We start from the raw sequence: 16,875 nt of genomic DNA, 5'->3' as shown, positions 1-16,875 counted from the left end.
TCATTCATTCAAGAGAGAGAGAGAGAGAGAAACGATGAATAAATTAAAAGCAAGGAGGTTACCAAGAAATAAGCTTGGTTGGCTACCATGTTCCTTTGGGAGGGAGACGGAAGGACTTGATTGAGAGAAGAACACCACTCGCTGTTGATGACGCCAACGTATCAGCAATGTATGCGCCAATTCACAATTGAGCGGAATATGGAGGTGCTTATGAAATCATCCCGAAACGATTAGCAGATGGTAAAACCTAGAAGCTAGGAGAGATAACAGAATAGAAGCTTGAGCGAGTCGGTAGGTATTCGTACTTGTGAATGCATGCGTTTCACGCTGTTTTTGACCATAGACGAATAGAAGTAGGCGGGCGTGAAACTGTTTCACACGCAATAAACTTCAGTTGTCAGTTTACGCTTTTCCCGTCTAGACTTCCATTCGTATAACATCAAAAAACACCGTGAAGCGGACACACATACTACTATAGATATATGCATGGAATGACGTGCGCATTTCTTGTTCCTTACTGTCGTGTAAAACAAGCCTCCATGTGCACGCACTCTTTCGGCCAATGATTTATTCAAATTTATTTCGCTCCTGTCTTCAGACAATAAGATTACTGCTTCACCACGTCGCTCCGCTCCACCCCCCCCCCTTTTTTTAAAGGGTAGTTTATGGCCACTCAGGGCGGCGCAAACTGGCTCGGTCGAGCACGCCTCATTTGATGTGGCGCAACGGAGCGGTGCAACAGCGGGCTATCCGCGCTTCTAACGCCGTCGACGCGAATTCTCTCCTGTTCCGCCGCGCCGAGAGTACGTCATTAATAAGTGACGACGACTTCTTTCGCATCCTGACGAAGGAAGCGCGGCGCAGCCCAGTCAGTGTATAGGTGGTGTGGGGAAAGGACCGGCACGCGAACGCCAACAGCCATCCTCTCGGCCTTGGGAGGAAAAAAAAAATGAAGAAGAAAAGCAGTAGACGGAACGAGATAGAAGAATAACGAAAAGGTAGGCGGTCCGGAAAAGATACGACCGACAGTCAAGGGAATCAACGTGACTCGAGGATTTTATGGGCGCGGGGAGCGGCGCGCCGCGCGTGACCGTGTTATTACGTAAGAAAAGGTGAGTGCATCTCCCCCCTTTCTTTGATCCGACAGCCGGGTGAGAGGAAGAAAACGTATTCACGGTAGCCTTATATATATATATATATATATATATATATATATATATATATATATATATATATATATATATATATATATATATATATATATATATATATATATATATATGTGTGTGTGTGTGTGTGTGTGTGTGTGTGTGTGTGTGTGTGTGTGTGTGTGTGTATGGCTGTTACCGAACGCTCCTGTCGCGCTTCTTTATGTTATCTTTATATACTCCACGCTACGGTCGTTTCCACTGTCAACGAGTGAGAGAGAGAGAGAGAAAGACCTTCAAACCCTATGTGGTAAGGTTCGGTCTATATCCGGAGTGGTCGGTAAGATCGCGAGGGTGAGCACCGCGGTAAGCGTTTTGCTACTTCTGCCCCTTGTTTCTCTCTCTTCTTTTCATCCTCCTCCTCCTGCCGCACTTAATCTCGTGGGACGGTCCTGGAAATATGAAGGGAGGACGGTCGGTCTGGGAGGGGGGTGCTTCCATAATCCCCTTTAATCCTTTCCTCAAAAGCACTCTGCTTTTATCCCCTTCCTCCCACCCACGAAGCAGGTCTCTCCCCGAACAACCCCCCTGGATAAAGCCCGACGCGGTGCTCTCGGCTGAAACGACGTCGGCGACGACCGCAAAACGCTGACCTCAAGTCCTCGCCTGGCGGGGACAACGTTGCGCCAACACAGTATGGGGATTACGCCATGAAGTTATATAAAAGGAAGAGAAACGACATGAACGAGACGATAGAAAAAAAATAACGGGAGAGAAGATGGAACGGTCTCCTCATTCCGATTTCGGTGCAGCGCACGTTAGAGCGCGGACGTAGCTAATAACGTAGGCTTTCTATATAAAAAAAAGGGTGTAAGTGGGGAGGACTGCAACTGTACGGACGTGAGCCTAAAATGGGAAGCCTGCACGGAAATAAGCGCGTTCCGTTTCGATGACGCGCTTTATTTGAAGCTGTTTAGTATAACGGCGAGGAGACTGCCGAGTTACGGGGGTGCGTTCTGGCGCTGCGAGTAGTGTCATACAGAGAAGCACCACGATTGCGGGACGGGCGCAGGGATCAGGGCAGGAGAGTTTCGGCACGGTGGTGATGCGGGATGGGGCGGTGGCGTGAAGGCGTTAAGCCTGCCTTAGCCGTCGTCGCTCAGTCGCTGTGAGGAACCTGCGAGACTACCTTGCATGTTGCGGTGGCGGCGGCGCCCTCTGTACGCACGTCATCGACATGAATGGGCTCCCCCACCTCCTTTTTAACTTATTTTTTTTATTTTCTTCGAGGCGCAGCTTTTCGTGAGCTTCATTGCGGATATCCCGCCGTGAATTGTTCCTGCGTGCGCCGTCCCTGCAGAGGAGTCTCGCTTGAAGCTCGAACTTGTTTACTTTGTAATTGTTTGCGTGAGTGTAATGAAGATTGAGCCAGGGTATATTGCAAGGCTTAGCGCTTTAAAAAAAAACAGTACTGTGAGAATAACTTAAAGTTAAATAAAACATAAAAAATAACTGAACGAAGAGCCGTGCGAACGAGGTTATATTTCACGTGACGGCTATTGCTTCGTGTCCGCGAACATGTTCGTTGCACAATTGACGCTGACATGAGATTAGATTAAGAATGAGAATGCAACGAAGATAAATGAAGAATGAGATTACAATGAGAAAAAAAATCCGATCTACTTACACGGTGTACGTTTCTCATCCTCAAGTGCTATGGCGTTTATTCTAGCATTCGTGAACGTTCATTAATCTATGAAGCTGAAGGCTTATTTTATTTCTCGAACTTGAGTAAACGTAATTGCTGATGGCGACGCTGACAACGAGAAATCCGGCAGGGCAAAGGTGCGTGTGGAAAGTCAGAGCACTGTCATTCAGGCTGCCGTGCCGCGTAACTCGAGTGGCCTTGTCTTTTTCATAAAACTCTGTTTCATCGAAGGGGGTTTTATGGATGACGTTTCGTCGAATCGGTATTGCTTCAACATGTTTTTGTGTTACTGCGATACAAGTTAACCCAACTTTTAACAATAAACGCCAAGTTATACCCATCGTTATTCATCATTTTCACCAGCCTGTTAATGAAAAACGCATTTACTCAACTTTTTACAATAAACGTCAGTTTATAGCCTTCGTTATTCGGGACGAAGGGTCTTTCCAATAATCTCCAATGTATCCTGTCTCACACGAGTTGCTTCTGCTTTATGCTCGCAATTTTTTTTCTTTTTATTCGCTTCAGTTTTTTTTCTTTTTATTCGCTCCACCCACCTCTGCCGTTCTCGGCCGCATTTCTTATCATACAATGCAAATAGTTATTGGCTGTAACTATGACACCGCAGGAAAAGCTAGCTCTATGTTTTCGGCACACTCTGATGCAAGTCAAAGTGTCATAGCGCTTCCGCATAGTATACCATGCTCACGGTGCCATGCTCATTCTCTTCGAAGTTCTCATCCATGCGCCGACTCTATTCCCACCAAGACTGTGGTGCACTCCATGATTTCTTGCTTATCGTATGGTCGTGCATCAACTGCGGATACGAGACTGACAAGGCCGTGTTGGAATTCTTATCAGCTGCTGGACTAAACTTTTACCTGTATCATTTATAACTCCGAGAGTGACGTGGCACGTGTAGCGTGCCTTCCTTTCCCCTTTCAGTTCCTCTGTCTCCCTCATTCTTTTCCCCGGTTTTTTTCCTATTTTTTTTTTCTCTCCACTTCAAGCGGATGCGCGCGGTGTACCTTTTAAAGGACAATCGCTAGCCCACTTTTCTGATCCCCTGCAGTATTGCTTATGTGTTTACATGAGCAACAACAAGATATGTGCTGCGTTGGTACAGATGAGTATATGTGCGCGCGTACATTTTCATGTGTGCTTGTATGCACGTAAGGCTGGTCAAGCGCTGCTGAAACAAGGCCATCGCCCGGACAATGGCGGCCGTGGTGGCCCAGGCAAACGATACTCTCCCGAATCCTTAGATAACGCGAGCAATGTCGCTCGTATTTTTCCCGACTCGGGAGGGACCGCGTTTGCTCCCGTCGGCGAGGGAGCAGTGTAGGGAATCGCTGTGCCGTAAGGGAGGGAGGGGAGTGCGTACGTTAAGGCAACAACGCCGAGGAAGATTGGTGGTGGCGCACTCAGCAATATCCGATCCCCTCTGTCCGTGGCGTCAATTGAGGACGTCGACACCTCCAGCCGGCCTCTCCAGTGGTCCTCATATAGAGGGTGCCCATGGCACGTGCGAGGCTGTGGTACGAACGCTCGGGGGCGCAGAGTGCATGGCCACGTTGGAGGCAGGAGACTTGGGAGCCCACGGGAAGGGGACGCTTCCGCGCCAGACCGGAAATGGAGCGCTTTGAGAAGCCGGAAGTAGGAGCAACCGGCCCCTGCAGACGCGGAAAACGGGGCCCCAGTGACCGGGGCTGGGAAAACACACGTGCCAGTGAGCGGTCGGGGCTGCAGGTTCTCGTGGGGCGACCTGCAGTGCTGCAGTCGTGCGGGTAACGTTGTGCGGGCTGACGCGATGCAAGCGCGTTTGGAGCGACGTACATTACCGTTACGCTCGCGTTGGCGCATTATCGTGACTGGCGTCACGCGTATTTGTGTTGATGGCGAGAGCAGTGAATATACGGTACTGACAAAAGCTAGAGTTCTAACCATATGAGGGGCCGTACTCGCGGAGCTTTTCCTGCTTAAGTGCTTTTTTTTTGACGTTGAGTGACTGGCTTAGTTAATGACATGTACGGCTTAGTCGCTGTCTGTTCTTTTAAGAGCAGATCTCACGTAAGAATTTTTTTTGTGTGTTTGTGAATAAGGGCCCGGAAGAATAAGCAGTGGCGCGAACCATAAGCAGCAGTAAGTGACTCCAATTAAGTGCGCAAATAAAAAGAAAACGAAGCACAAGGACGAGACGTAGTACATTCGAGAACAACAACGTCGTAAATGACGAATAAACGAAAGTGACACGCAAAATTCTTTACGCGCTGTGTGCAGCCGTCGGGGCCCGCATTCACAAAAACATCTTACGCTGAAAATTTTCGCAAGAGCTTAGTTCAGCCATTCACGACGCGGTACACATCATTAGCGAACACGGCTGGCCAATGGGGATAGCCACTTACGAAAGAGAAGATTGCACATTCGGCGCCAGATTTTTCTTGGTTTCTTGGATGATGGTGGAAAACGATCATATCGGGCTGTGCTTTGGAGAACGTGTGCATGTTTTCCTATTGCGCCATAGTTTAAGTCTTGACCTCACGGATGGAATCGGGAATACTGTACAAGGATTGTGGTTAAGTTCAAGATACCCCATCTTGAGGAAAAAGTCGCTCAACCAGTGCCCTGGCCGGTGTAATGACCTTAAAGCTATGCTGAGCGAATATGAGTGGCACTTTCCAATTGACGGTCTCCTGCCTGCGTGGCGTGCAGTGGCTACCCGGATAACGCTCACGTTCTCTGGGATTGTCCGGGTGGCCGTGCAGCCATCATGAAGGCACCAGACATCATGAAGGCACTACTCGCACATTTGAAACTTTTAGGCCTCTTTGATGACTAAGCCTTGCCTTTTTTATTAGTGGACCCGGACTGGGGTTCGTTTATTTTTAATGAAGCTATCCTCTCTCTCTACCCAGAAGGAGTTGGATTTCACTGAACCAGAGCTTGCACTAACAGGGCCGAATTGCATGGCGAGGGAACGGTCGCCGAATATTTCGTCCGTATTGTGAGGTGTCTATATTAACGTGGTCTATATTAACGAGACATGACTGTACTGCTGTTACTGCTGATAAAATTCGACGACTGCTTGGAGAGGTTACAAAATCAAGCGTTTTTGTTGCTTAGTAATGTGTGTCCAAAAATCTTTGTCATTTTTATGTGCTTGCCTTTCACGAACACAAAAAGATAGACGTAACGAGGCAGTATAAGGAGCTATGACGTACGTACGCTCGTTCTTGATATTAAAGTATAAGGTAGTTTATAACAGGAAGCTTTATTTCGGGTCAACTCCAATTTTTTATTTAAATAGATGTAGAACGCCTAAACACTTTCGTAAGACAAACGATCGTGCCGATGTGAGTAGGACCTGTCGAATATAAGAAAAAAATATCTGATAACTGTATTGGCAATATTTTCCTTTAGTGCCTCTAATATTTACAAAAATTTACAACTGAAAAACAAATTTGCCAAACGCGTAACAGTTCTTTAAATACGAATATGGCAGCTATGCAAGCCGTATCTGTAAGAGTATTCAGAGCAGACACTGTATGTAAGATGTAGAAGCTTGTGGTTTAATTGAAATTGTCACGATTTTACCAGTGATTTTCACAATTACCAATCTTGACTATAAAATTGCAGTGTGAAGTAACGATCAAGCAATCGTTTTTCTTTATTATAGATTTTTTTTTCATGTCCCCCTTCTTGCTTCCTCAAGTGAGGCCGACTACCAGAAGATGATCGTTGGATCCACTGGCCACTTCGTTGATCGATATTATCAGAAAATGAATGCCCTAAACTGGCATCCATAATTTTCTGATAATATTAATCTCTAGACTTATTTTTCGCCGTCGCTGCTGCGTGCACAATAATTCTAAGCCACTTTCAGGCGTTAAGGTGGTGCGCTATATGTACCGTCTCAAGATCCCGAAAAACAAAAGTTATGTGCCGACATGCCATGAAATAAGCCATGAAACTGGTTACAGTGATACCAGCCGAGTGGCTTCAGTGGGTGCTTAAATCTATTGCGACATGCCGGCGAGCGCACGTCTGAAACGGACGGCGTCCAATAACACCTTAGTTACCCGAACTACAGTTGTTAATAGGTACGATAATGAACGCATGCGCATTTCGCTTGCCTCGTCCGGTGTAGCACTGCGGCACGCCTTAACGTAATGAGACGTGACATATGTACGTGTACTACAATTACAGCTACCAGAAAGCGCCTCGAAGTCGACGGCGGGGACACATAGATCTTGGCGCCTTCCCAACAACGGGACGCACGGAGCCAACTGCGCAGACAGCGCCATTGGGTTGCTTCCAAAAAAAGGGGAAAAATGGGAGGTCAGACACGAGGGAGTAAAAGGGACGGGCCGCGAAAAAGAGGCACCACAGAGGGCGTAGGGAGGGGGAGTCCGCGAGGGAGAAGGAGTGGATGTCGCGAAGCGCAGCCTCCTTCTTCACCTCGTACACGGGCTATACCCCCCTACGTTTCCACGCCGCTGTACTCCCCTTTTTTCCCCAGCACCCCATCCCTGATGTCATCGCTTTGATGTGTGTCCCCATTTTGCGAGCTCGAATGTGTGTCGATAAATCGATGCCGCCGGGAGATTATGTCGCGGGTTATTGAGAGAGCGCGCACCATGGACGGCGGGCGGGACGTCTCCCGTTTTTTCCTCTTCCCCGCAGCCCTCCTCCTCTCACTAACGCGCACTGCAGTCGCGTGGCCGCGGTCGCGACGACGACCGCCTTTCTCGGTCCGACGGCGGGGAATGATGATGAAGCCGATCCCCGGCTGCGCCTTCCCTCTCCCCGAGCCCACTTTTTCCCTACATCCCCACGATCTCTTCCCCATCTCCTCCTCTCTCTCTCTCCTTTCCTTGATCTCCGCAACCGCCGGCCGTTTGCCGAGCGAGGAAAAGACCGCGCGTATCGTCCGACGTCGGATGCGCCTGCTTAGAGCGCTGGCGCTGGAAGGAGGGGGGCTTTAAATCGAGTTTACGGGCAGCGCTCGCTCCAATATTCTGTCATTTCCCTTCCTTTTTTATCCCTGTTTCCTTCCTGTTTTTGCGCCTCCCCGCTGGCTGCCCCGTTCCCGCGGCGTGCGAGATCTTGAGAGGACCAGTCCTATTTCATCGCTTTCCCGTCCTTTTTCTTCATATTTCCTTCTATAGCATCGTTGGTGCATGATAAACACCACGCAGTACCATCGTTATACGCCGTATTTAGGGCATTATATCGACGACTCTTGCGTGCCGTGCTTCGTATTTTTATTTTCTTTCTCTGAACCGCGGACTCTTGCGCGTAGCGTAAACCCGAATAAGGTCGACCGTCTCTCTAGCTGTGCGCATCTACGTCGTTTAAGAAGATTGCGGCTCTCCGTTTCGATCGGGAGGTCTACTTTAGCGCGCTCTTGCATCGTGCCTTTACAAATGTTGATATTCGGCTTGCAGCAACAGCGCAGTGCCGCGGTTCAATCGCTTAAGTGTTGCCTTTAATAAAGGCGCACCGGTTTTCGCGTAACATTGCTAATGTTGTTGACGGGAGAGTTAACAATGGTGCTGTGCCGCGTAGGGGAAAAAGAGCGGTTGTGACCCGCTGTAAGGCCTATGTGTGCCCTTCGATAGACGCAGCGTTGTGATCTTTAAGGTAGCGCCACTCCCGATCTCACAAAACCCAAGAAAATGCCATCTAATTCTAATAAATATGAATCTTATGAATCTTATGCAGTCTTTCAGTATGGTGATGGATGGTGAATTAGGCCTAATTCCTAAGCTGACATTTAGTATGCACACTCATGTGAACATGCACCAAAGTTTTGTTTTGTTTTACGCGCTGTTGGCGACTGACGTGTAGTATTTCAAGCGCATGATTTGTCTGATGTCACTGGTTCTCGCTCGTTCCAAGCGGCCAGCGTATATCTATCTCTTTTTCGTGTGACGTTTTCGAAGGCACTGAGTGAGTGAGTGAGTGAGTGAGTGAGTGAGTGAGTGAGTGAGTGAGTGAGTGAGTGAGTGAGTGAGTGAGTGAGTGAGTGAGTGAGTGAGTGAGTGAGTGAGTGAGTGAGTGTGAGCGTTCGAGTAGAGCGAGCTGCGAAAAGGAGCATATGCGGATAGCCGATACACCGCATTCTGACACAGCATTCAGTGTAGTAATAGGAGGGGAAACAGAGCGAAATTTTGACGCGACACAAGACGAAGAAGGCGCTGTTGCTCCGTGTGGTCTTGTGATACCTACTTCAAAATTTCGCGCTGTTTCCGCTCCTGTTGAGGCTATGGACCAACTAGCGCGAGTCTCAACCCCGGCCTTCAGTGTAGCTGGACTTGCGTTATTCCTCTTGTTGTTCCACTGCTGCTTTCTTCTGTTTTATCTTTTTTTTTAAATTTTTGATCTGTCGCCTATGCCCGGGTATTATTTGCGACAGTAGCAATAGCAGGCTATTTGACGGCATATTTTATCGGGGCGAGAATATTGGAAGCGTTTTGAGCTACATTTTGAGTTTGAGCTAGAATACTCGGAATAAACGACACGCATGAACATTTGAAGATTTCATATAAGAACTGACATTTTACTATATATTGCATGGGGCCTTTATGTAGCATTACCGTATTCAGCCTGTCAGCGCGCCGTATCCTGATGCGGTCATACTCATGCAGTCACAATGAACGCGTCACGAATGACAAATGCGAACGTAAAGGTCTTCGTATGAATATGTTCGTTAGATATCAGGGAGCTTTAGTACACAGGGGCCCCAGGCGATAAGGCCCGTAATTTTCTGCGTTATTTTGTACTCTACTTGCGTTCTTGTGTTCGCCCGCCGGTTTTCTGGTTAGGGGGACGGCCCAGCGCTTGGTGTATTCTGTACTAACGCTCTCTATTATTTCACGCATGGCTATGCGGTTTTTCTGTTATTTTTATAGGGCTGCCTCTCCGTACTGCGAAACCCCTACAAGCTTGCTTGCCTCTATGCTGACATGAGATCGCGGTTATAGATCCAGCGAACGGTCGGTTTTTCCCCACTATCGGAGTCGGAGGAGGTTAACCATTTATCGCACCACGTATCAGAAGGTTTTCCTTCGTAAGCGGTGCGTCGCAAGGGCACGGTAGTTCAATATACTCACTTGACGAGGTCTGGTGGTGGTAGATTTTTGAGAGCCTTGATGGTCGGCATCTCCAGCGACTCGCCCCCGCCATCGGGCAGCCGTCTGAAAAAACAAAACATGCAGATACATGAGATTTAATCTCTAAACCTGCTTCAGTGCATAATGTAGGAGTGCAGCCCCCTCAATCATAGGTTTGTGCTAAATTAAAATTCTATGATAAAGTACTCCGACAAAGTACTATGAAACGAGTACTACGATATAATACTGATTTGTACTATACTCCAGGAAAAAAAGACAATCATTTGACTCTTGTTAGCTCCATATATAGCTCTCTTGAGAGAGGCAGGTTAACTCTCTTTGGGAGAGTCGTTGGGCGCACGTGTTTCCAAAAAAAAAAATAGTTAACGTGTTTTTTAAAAGAAAGTTATATATGTCAGGGTTATGTATGTGGGAAAAAAAAGTCAAACGACTCCTTTTCTTTTTCGAGTGTATATAAGTAAATCAAATAGAGCTCACCAATCTCGTATCGGTTTATCGCGCCGTTCATTGTGAACGCGAACCTTCCAAGAGAGTCAGTAGTCCCAGCTTATGTTCACAGCTCAGAATCCTCAGTGTATCGGTTTGTGAAATGACATTGACCGTTGACAAGTGATAACTTGAACACTGACACGTTTTGCCACAAACATTTAACTCGGATTTCTCAAAACAAGATCCAATTTTCCGAATTTCGGCAAAGCGATCAGGACTTTACTCTTGCCCAGCTTCGGATATATCACAGATGCATGCCTCACAAATGGAATAACCACAGTCTTAGTTGGTTGGATATTGTTATTTAGCCAACGTTACACTCGACACACTGTAATTAGTCGTGCAACTTCTGCGCGCCTCTTCAAGTAATCGAGTTATTCCAATGTAACCACATCATACGCCTCAAAATGTCTTTTTTGGTAAGTTTGTTTTCTATTCCGATAAGACAGTTAATATAGCGTATACTGGAAATAGTAGAGAGTTTTAGCAAGTTACGGAAATACGGTACGCAAATACGGTAAGGACGTACGGTAGCGTTCCTCCTTTCCCGGTCGTTGAGCGGCCAAAGCACAACCAGCGGGAAAGGAGGAACGCTACCGTACGTCCTTACCGTATTTGCATACCGTATTTCCGTAACTTGCTAAAAGACTGTAATAAGGATCAGCGTCGTGAAATCCTCAGTCGCGTAGAAATGTTTAAGTCGCAGACTTCGCAGACGCCGACTGTGAGCGTAGACTCCAAAAGGCTGGTCGTGTATAAATTATGGTATTAATAATTAAATAATATTACAGGCAAATGTGCTGACCCGTGCAGCAGGGGCAATAGAGTGACAAGATAAAGACAATGCAGGAAAAAAAGGAAATATAAACAATACGTGAAAAGGATGCAGCCTATAGACAAGTTACACAAAATTGAAATGCTTGCCTTAGCACAGTAATTAGTCATTTCGTGACTCTTTGTTAGACGCGAAATATGAAACCGACAGACAATCAAGTCGAGATATTGTCTGTTGGTATCCTTTGGTTGTGTCTAACAAAGAAACGAGCCTCTCGAAGCGTTGCCCTTCTTTCGTTCTTCCGTGATTCTTCATATCTAGTCAGCTAAAAGAAAAAAAACTTAAGAATAAGTCAAGGTTTACTTAGTCTTGTTCACGGATGTGTCAAACTGGCGACACTCGACAGAAAGAAAGGTACCGTGAGCCGTCTGAGGAACAAAGTGAGTGAGTGAGTGAGTGAGTGAGTGAGTGAGTGAGTGAGTGAGTGAGTGAGTGAGTGAGTGAGTGAGTGAGTGAGTGAGTGAGTGAGTGAGTGAGTGAGTGAGTGAGTGAGTGAGTGAGTGAGTGAGTGAGTGAAACAACTTTATTCGGTCCACAATAGACGCGAGTAAACTCAATGTCACCTGGCTAGGCCCACTCGGGGACCATCGGGAAGTGAAAAATAAATCGCGCACAAAATCAAAGTACGCGCCCGTGCAAATTCAGTCAACGCGGCCTCAGAAGCATATCGGCTTCCCTTCTTGCTGTCAGTTTGTTCGATGAAAGGGGATTATGCAAACCAATCTGGTCCCCCTTGCAGAGGGCAGTAGCACATGGCCCCCGGGTTCAGATTACTTTTTGTCTGAGATCGGATTAGCGCAGTTTGAAACAAAGCAGTTATCGACTCGCCCAGATTCCCCGGCCTAACCCCTCAGTGAGCGCATGGAGGAGGGGGGCGGGGAGAGTACGGCCGACGAAGGATCATCTTTGAACCGTGTCGACTTAGAACAAAGGAAATCTCTTGCGCATACAAGCGGAGCGATGGACGCAGGAGAAAGCATGAGGCCTGTCTGTGCAAAGAATGACAGCAAAATGTTTAGTTTTCGTTGTTTTTTTTGTCGATTTTGCGGCACGCAATGGTCTGCGGCGTAGGCAAACAATCCTCGACAAGGGAGTGTGTCATCGAGGCCGTCGAGTCTATTGATCCGTAAGTCAGCGAGTTAAGAGGCCTTAGATAAGAATTTGGAGTGCTTGCACAAGTTCGGTGGGTAAATTTGGAAGGTATGGCGTGGTCGCAGATTGTGTGGGGAAGAAAAGGAGGAGGGGAGATGCGAAAATGGGAAAGGGGTCACTAAGCTACAGGAAGCTGTTAAGACGAGCGAACGCATAGATGCGTTTCCACTGTAAATAAACCTGCAGCGCGAAGAAAATAAGGACGAGAAGAGACGCATGAAGACAGGACGAGTGCTGGCTTTCAACTGAATGTTTAATCACGAAAGTGACATATATGTATGTGTGCGGACATCATCGAAAAATCAGAAGAAACCTGCCAAGTAAGCAACTTCTTTTTTCAGGAGTGATAATGATGAAGTACTGACGCACCTGCTTCCTACAGCATTATTGAAGTATGCTTCAATAATTATGCGTTCAAGCTTATCATGCGTCTGTAAGTACCCAGTCATTATCACCCTTGAAAAAAAGGATTTCTTGACGGCTTTCATCTGATTTGTCGATGATGCTCGCACACATATGCCACTTTTTGTAATAAAACATTCAGTCAAAAGTCAGCGGTCGTCCTGTTTTCGTGCGTCTCTTTTCGTCCTTGTTTTGTTCGCACTGCAGAATTTTTTTGTTGTGACAAAACTAGCCGATTCCGAGATTGCATTGTAAAGTTCACTTCACTGAGACACCGAGTGGTGCTTAGAGATATACACAAATTGAAATGGGATTTTGACTCAAGGTTCGGTCAATTGAAAATGCCGGTTTTTGCGTTTATTGAAGGCGGTTTTTGAATAATTCAGAGATCGAGGTAAGTAGATGACTGTTTCGAAGTTTTATTTGCTGCTCTCGTTTTTAGAAGAAGCGTTGTTTGTAGAACTTGCTAAGCTCTTCGCTTTGCTGCAGCGAATTTCGGATGCGAAGGAAAAAAACACAGGTGGAGAGAGCTAACGCGTAGACACACTGTCGGTGCATTTGTTATAAAGGAAAGGACACGATACGCGAAGAGATAACGAAATATACAGGGACAAGAAGTGACTGGGACCAAAAGCGAACGACGAAGTCTGCCGGGCGCACATTAGGGCTGATGCAGCCCTGATACATCCCTGATACAGCCTTGATACATCCCTGATGCCTTAATGTGAGCCCGGCAGACTTTGTCCTTTTTTCAAAGCTCAAGAGACGGCAGAAAGGTCACCGTTTAAACGGGGTTCCCCCCCATGTAGTGACTTCTCTGAGAGAAGTCACTACAGCTGACTCTCAGGGAGCCTTTTCAGCGTCGGAATCGAGTTGTAATGTGGGCATCGACGCCCAAGGAAACTATTTTGAAGAATTGAAATAACACGTTTCGTTCGGATAAATAAATGTATGTTCTTTTCTTTACGAGGACCAGTCTCATTACTTTACGGACAGACTCTGTGCACTTCATTTTCTTTCCTACCTCGCCTCTGTTCAGACAACATAAGTGAGGTCAGCGCCTCCATACTAGACAACGGAAGAACCATCTCTCATCGGGCAGCCTGCGGTCGAGACCAGCACCTACCTCCTCAATCGCCTTCACGTCGAGAAGGTCGATACGGGGAGGCGAGATGAGGAAGATTGAGGAAGCTTGGCAGGACGGGGACAAGAAAAAACAACAAGCGGCAACGACTGAGAAAGGCAGCGATCGGCCGAGGAAGTGAACGAACGGAACACGACGAAGGGACGCTCGTGCGCGACCGGCGCCTGATGAAGTTTCCCTTCGCGCCTGGTTAGCTTCATTGTGGCGCGGGTGGCGGCGCGGGAATAAGGGCTCTGCTGCTCGGCGGGTAAGCCGATTAACGGGGGCACGAGGAGGCGAGATGCTCGCGCGCCCTACTCGGTCGACGCTCAGGGGGCCTATCCTTGCGGTGCGCCGCGAGGTCGCCCCATACTACGAACGAAGACGGGTATTGAGGACGCGCCATGCTTTGCGTCAGTGCGAACGTGCGCGTTGGCCTCTATGTGCATACGTGTCTGTATACGCTAGGTTCTGAAGTATTTTCATGTTCCTCGAAGGCATCAATTTATAAGCTCTAAACGAGCCTACGACACGGCTATCCCGTTTAAGTAGGCTGTGGATTGCACTACCACATATTTTATTTAATTTCATGCCCCGCTCCTTTTCTTAGGAGCTTTCTGGCCCCAGTGCCCTTCCCTATACTGAGTAGCATGCAGGCGCCTGCATACAAGCCGGCAGAATTCTTTGCATTTTAATAAGGAGCTTTCTCTCTCTCTCTCTCTATTTTTATGTACGTATGCGTACATATGCTGTGTATGCGTCACTGCACAATATTTTGAATCAGGCAGTAATGAAAAATATTTTCAGCACACGTACTTTCACTTTTGAAACGAAGGGTGTATGTGAAGCGGGCTTGCCACACAATGGGTGTTATTGCAAAGAAGCCAGATTTAACGATGCGACGGTAGCCCTACATTACATGGAATAGATTTTGCTTTTAGGGTGTTCATCTAAAACCATTCGCTTTCCCAATGAACACCCTTTTCCCTTTCTCCTTTGACTTCCATTCTACTGGCACAATGCTGAGCATCAGGTCAAGACTTCTGTTTCAAGCACACCTCCTAACTATGGCAGCATGGTAATCCTCTCTCTATCTCTGAAGGAACGTCCTAATTTGCATATACACAATATCACACTTAAAAAAAAGAGAATGAGAAAGGTACTATAATACTTTAATGCGTTATCTAGTATTATAACATTCACATAATATATCTACCGTGGTAGCTTGGCGGCTAAGGCGCCGCGCCGCTAAGCTTGAATATGCTGGCTTGATTCCTGGCCAAGCCGGATACAATTTCATGACGGCAAATTGCAAGAACATCCGGGTACTCAGATTTACGGGCAAGTTGAAGAACTCCCAGAGAGGGAGAGGGTCTAAATTATTTTGGACTGCCCCATTACGATGTGTCTGATAATCATACCATGGCTTTGGCACGTAAAACCCCGAATGTTGACGACGGAAGAACTTTATTTAGCGGAGGGTTTCTTTTTTTTGTCCTACAGAGGCAGGCGTTCTTCAAGTCAGGATATTGTAGCTTAATATAGTAGAACGTAATAAGATAAGCATACTTGTACGTGACACTTGTACGTCTAAATTCTACAGTAGGGGCGTTAGCAGTGTTGTGGCCAGATCGATCACTTTTATAAAACTGCAGTTTTGCCTAGTTGTTAGATAGCCCTGAGGTAAAAAATGACAGCGCAAACGTGACTTCCCAGGTAGAAAAGACACGACACGCACAAATCCAAACAACGTGGGGCGCTTTGTACAGTCGAGCGCGACTTGAAGGTTATCGCGCGATCATCGACGAAAGTACTACAACAGCGCTACGGCCCAGAATCCTCTTTCGAGAAGAGGGAGGCACCAGGCAAGATTCACTCGCTCTTTTTGCTGTTCCTTAAGCTGCGGTCATTCCCGTCTGAGAAAGGCGCATTTTCATTTCTTTTTTTATTGGAGACAACGCGATACATTTTGTTCAACTGAGCAAGTCGTTCCAATGACGCAGCGCCAAGCGGTAGCTTTACTATATCGTTCCCATCAATTTCGTTATCGTCCGCGGAGATAAGAACCGACAAAGAATACACTTGATCGCAACGTATGCAAAGCTTGAACTAGAGCGAAATGGTGCAGAGTTCGTCGTAGGGGCGATTTTTGTAGCATAAAACAGCCAACTGGGCGATAATAATGCGTAATCATGATTTTCACTGTTTCTAAACGTGCCGCTAGTTGCCTCGGCCGCTAGGCCGGTCGACGCTCGCGTGATAACCTTCATATCGCGCTCGACTGTACATGTGTATTTAAGCTGTGACTTTTACCTCTCGATCAAATGTAAACATAATAATAATAATAATATCTGGGGTTTAACGTCCCAAAACGACGATCTGATTTTGAGAGACGCCGTAGTGGAGGGCCAACTGTAAACTTCGGGAATGTGCCTGAGGGTTCAGGGCTGACTGAAATTCGGCGCCGACTGACGTCGGTTGTTGCCAACCCTTTCTTCTTATGCTAGTCCGATAGCGTGAATGCCTCTTTACACTCAAGTATAGCGAATAGCTTTTAACACTCGGCACATAAAAATGTGGACTGTTGACGGAAAAAGTGCGCGGTCGTTTCGCTCCAGTATTCGAGAGCGTCTCCGAGAAAGGTGATCGCGTTCGTCGTAGGATGCTTTTTTTCTGCAACATCCCAAAGGTGAGAGATGGTGACGCTCTATCGGAGAACACTTACAACGCGTTGCGAATGCTCAAAGGACGCTCGATAACTCGCACCAACTATCTCGCGTGCATGTGCGTGTACGTATGTTGTATGTTTTGAATAACCAGGCGCGCGGCCACTGGATACAGCTGTCAACGACTTTCTCTCACGAACATCGAGGTGGAAGTAG

At 47.1% G+C, this 16,875-nt stretch overlaps 1 protein-coding gene across 2 annotated transcripts in view; it reads right to left on the bottom strand.

The window, feature by feature from the left end:
* LOC119383575 (vesicular glutamate transporter 2) overlaps positions 1 to 16,875 on the bottom strand; it is a 223,497-nt gene that overhangs the window by 88,541 nt on the left and 118,081 nt on the right. For both annotated transcript variants that reach the window (XM_037651804.2, XM_037651803.2), the window contains exon 2: positions 9,972 to 10,055. In XM_037651804.2, coding sequence (XP_037507732.1) covers positions 9,972 to 10,055 — 84 coding nt within the window. The remainder of the gene's footprint in view (positions 1 to 9,971; positions 10,056 to 16,875) is intronic.

The sequence above is a fragment of the Rhipicephalus sanguineus genome, chromosome 2 (assembly GCF_013339695.2).
Source record: "Rhipicephalus sanguineus isolate Rsan-2018 chromosome 2, BIME_Rsan_1.4, whole genome shotgun sequence".
NCBI classification, from domain to species: domain Eukaryota; kingdom Metazoa; phylum Arthropoda; class Arachnida; order Ixodida; family Ixodidae; genus Rhipicephalus; species Rhipicephalus sanguineus.
Note: the sequence above shows the minus strand (reverse complement) of the source record. Positions and strands in the feature narration are given on the sequence as shown.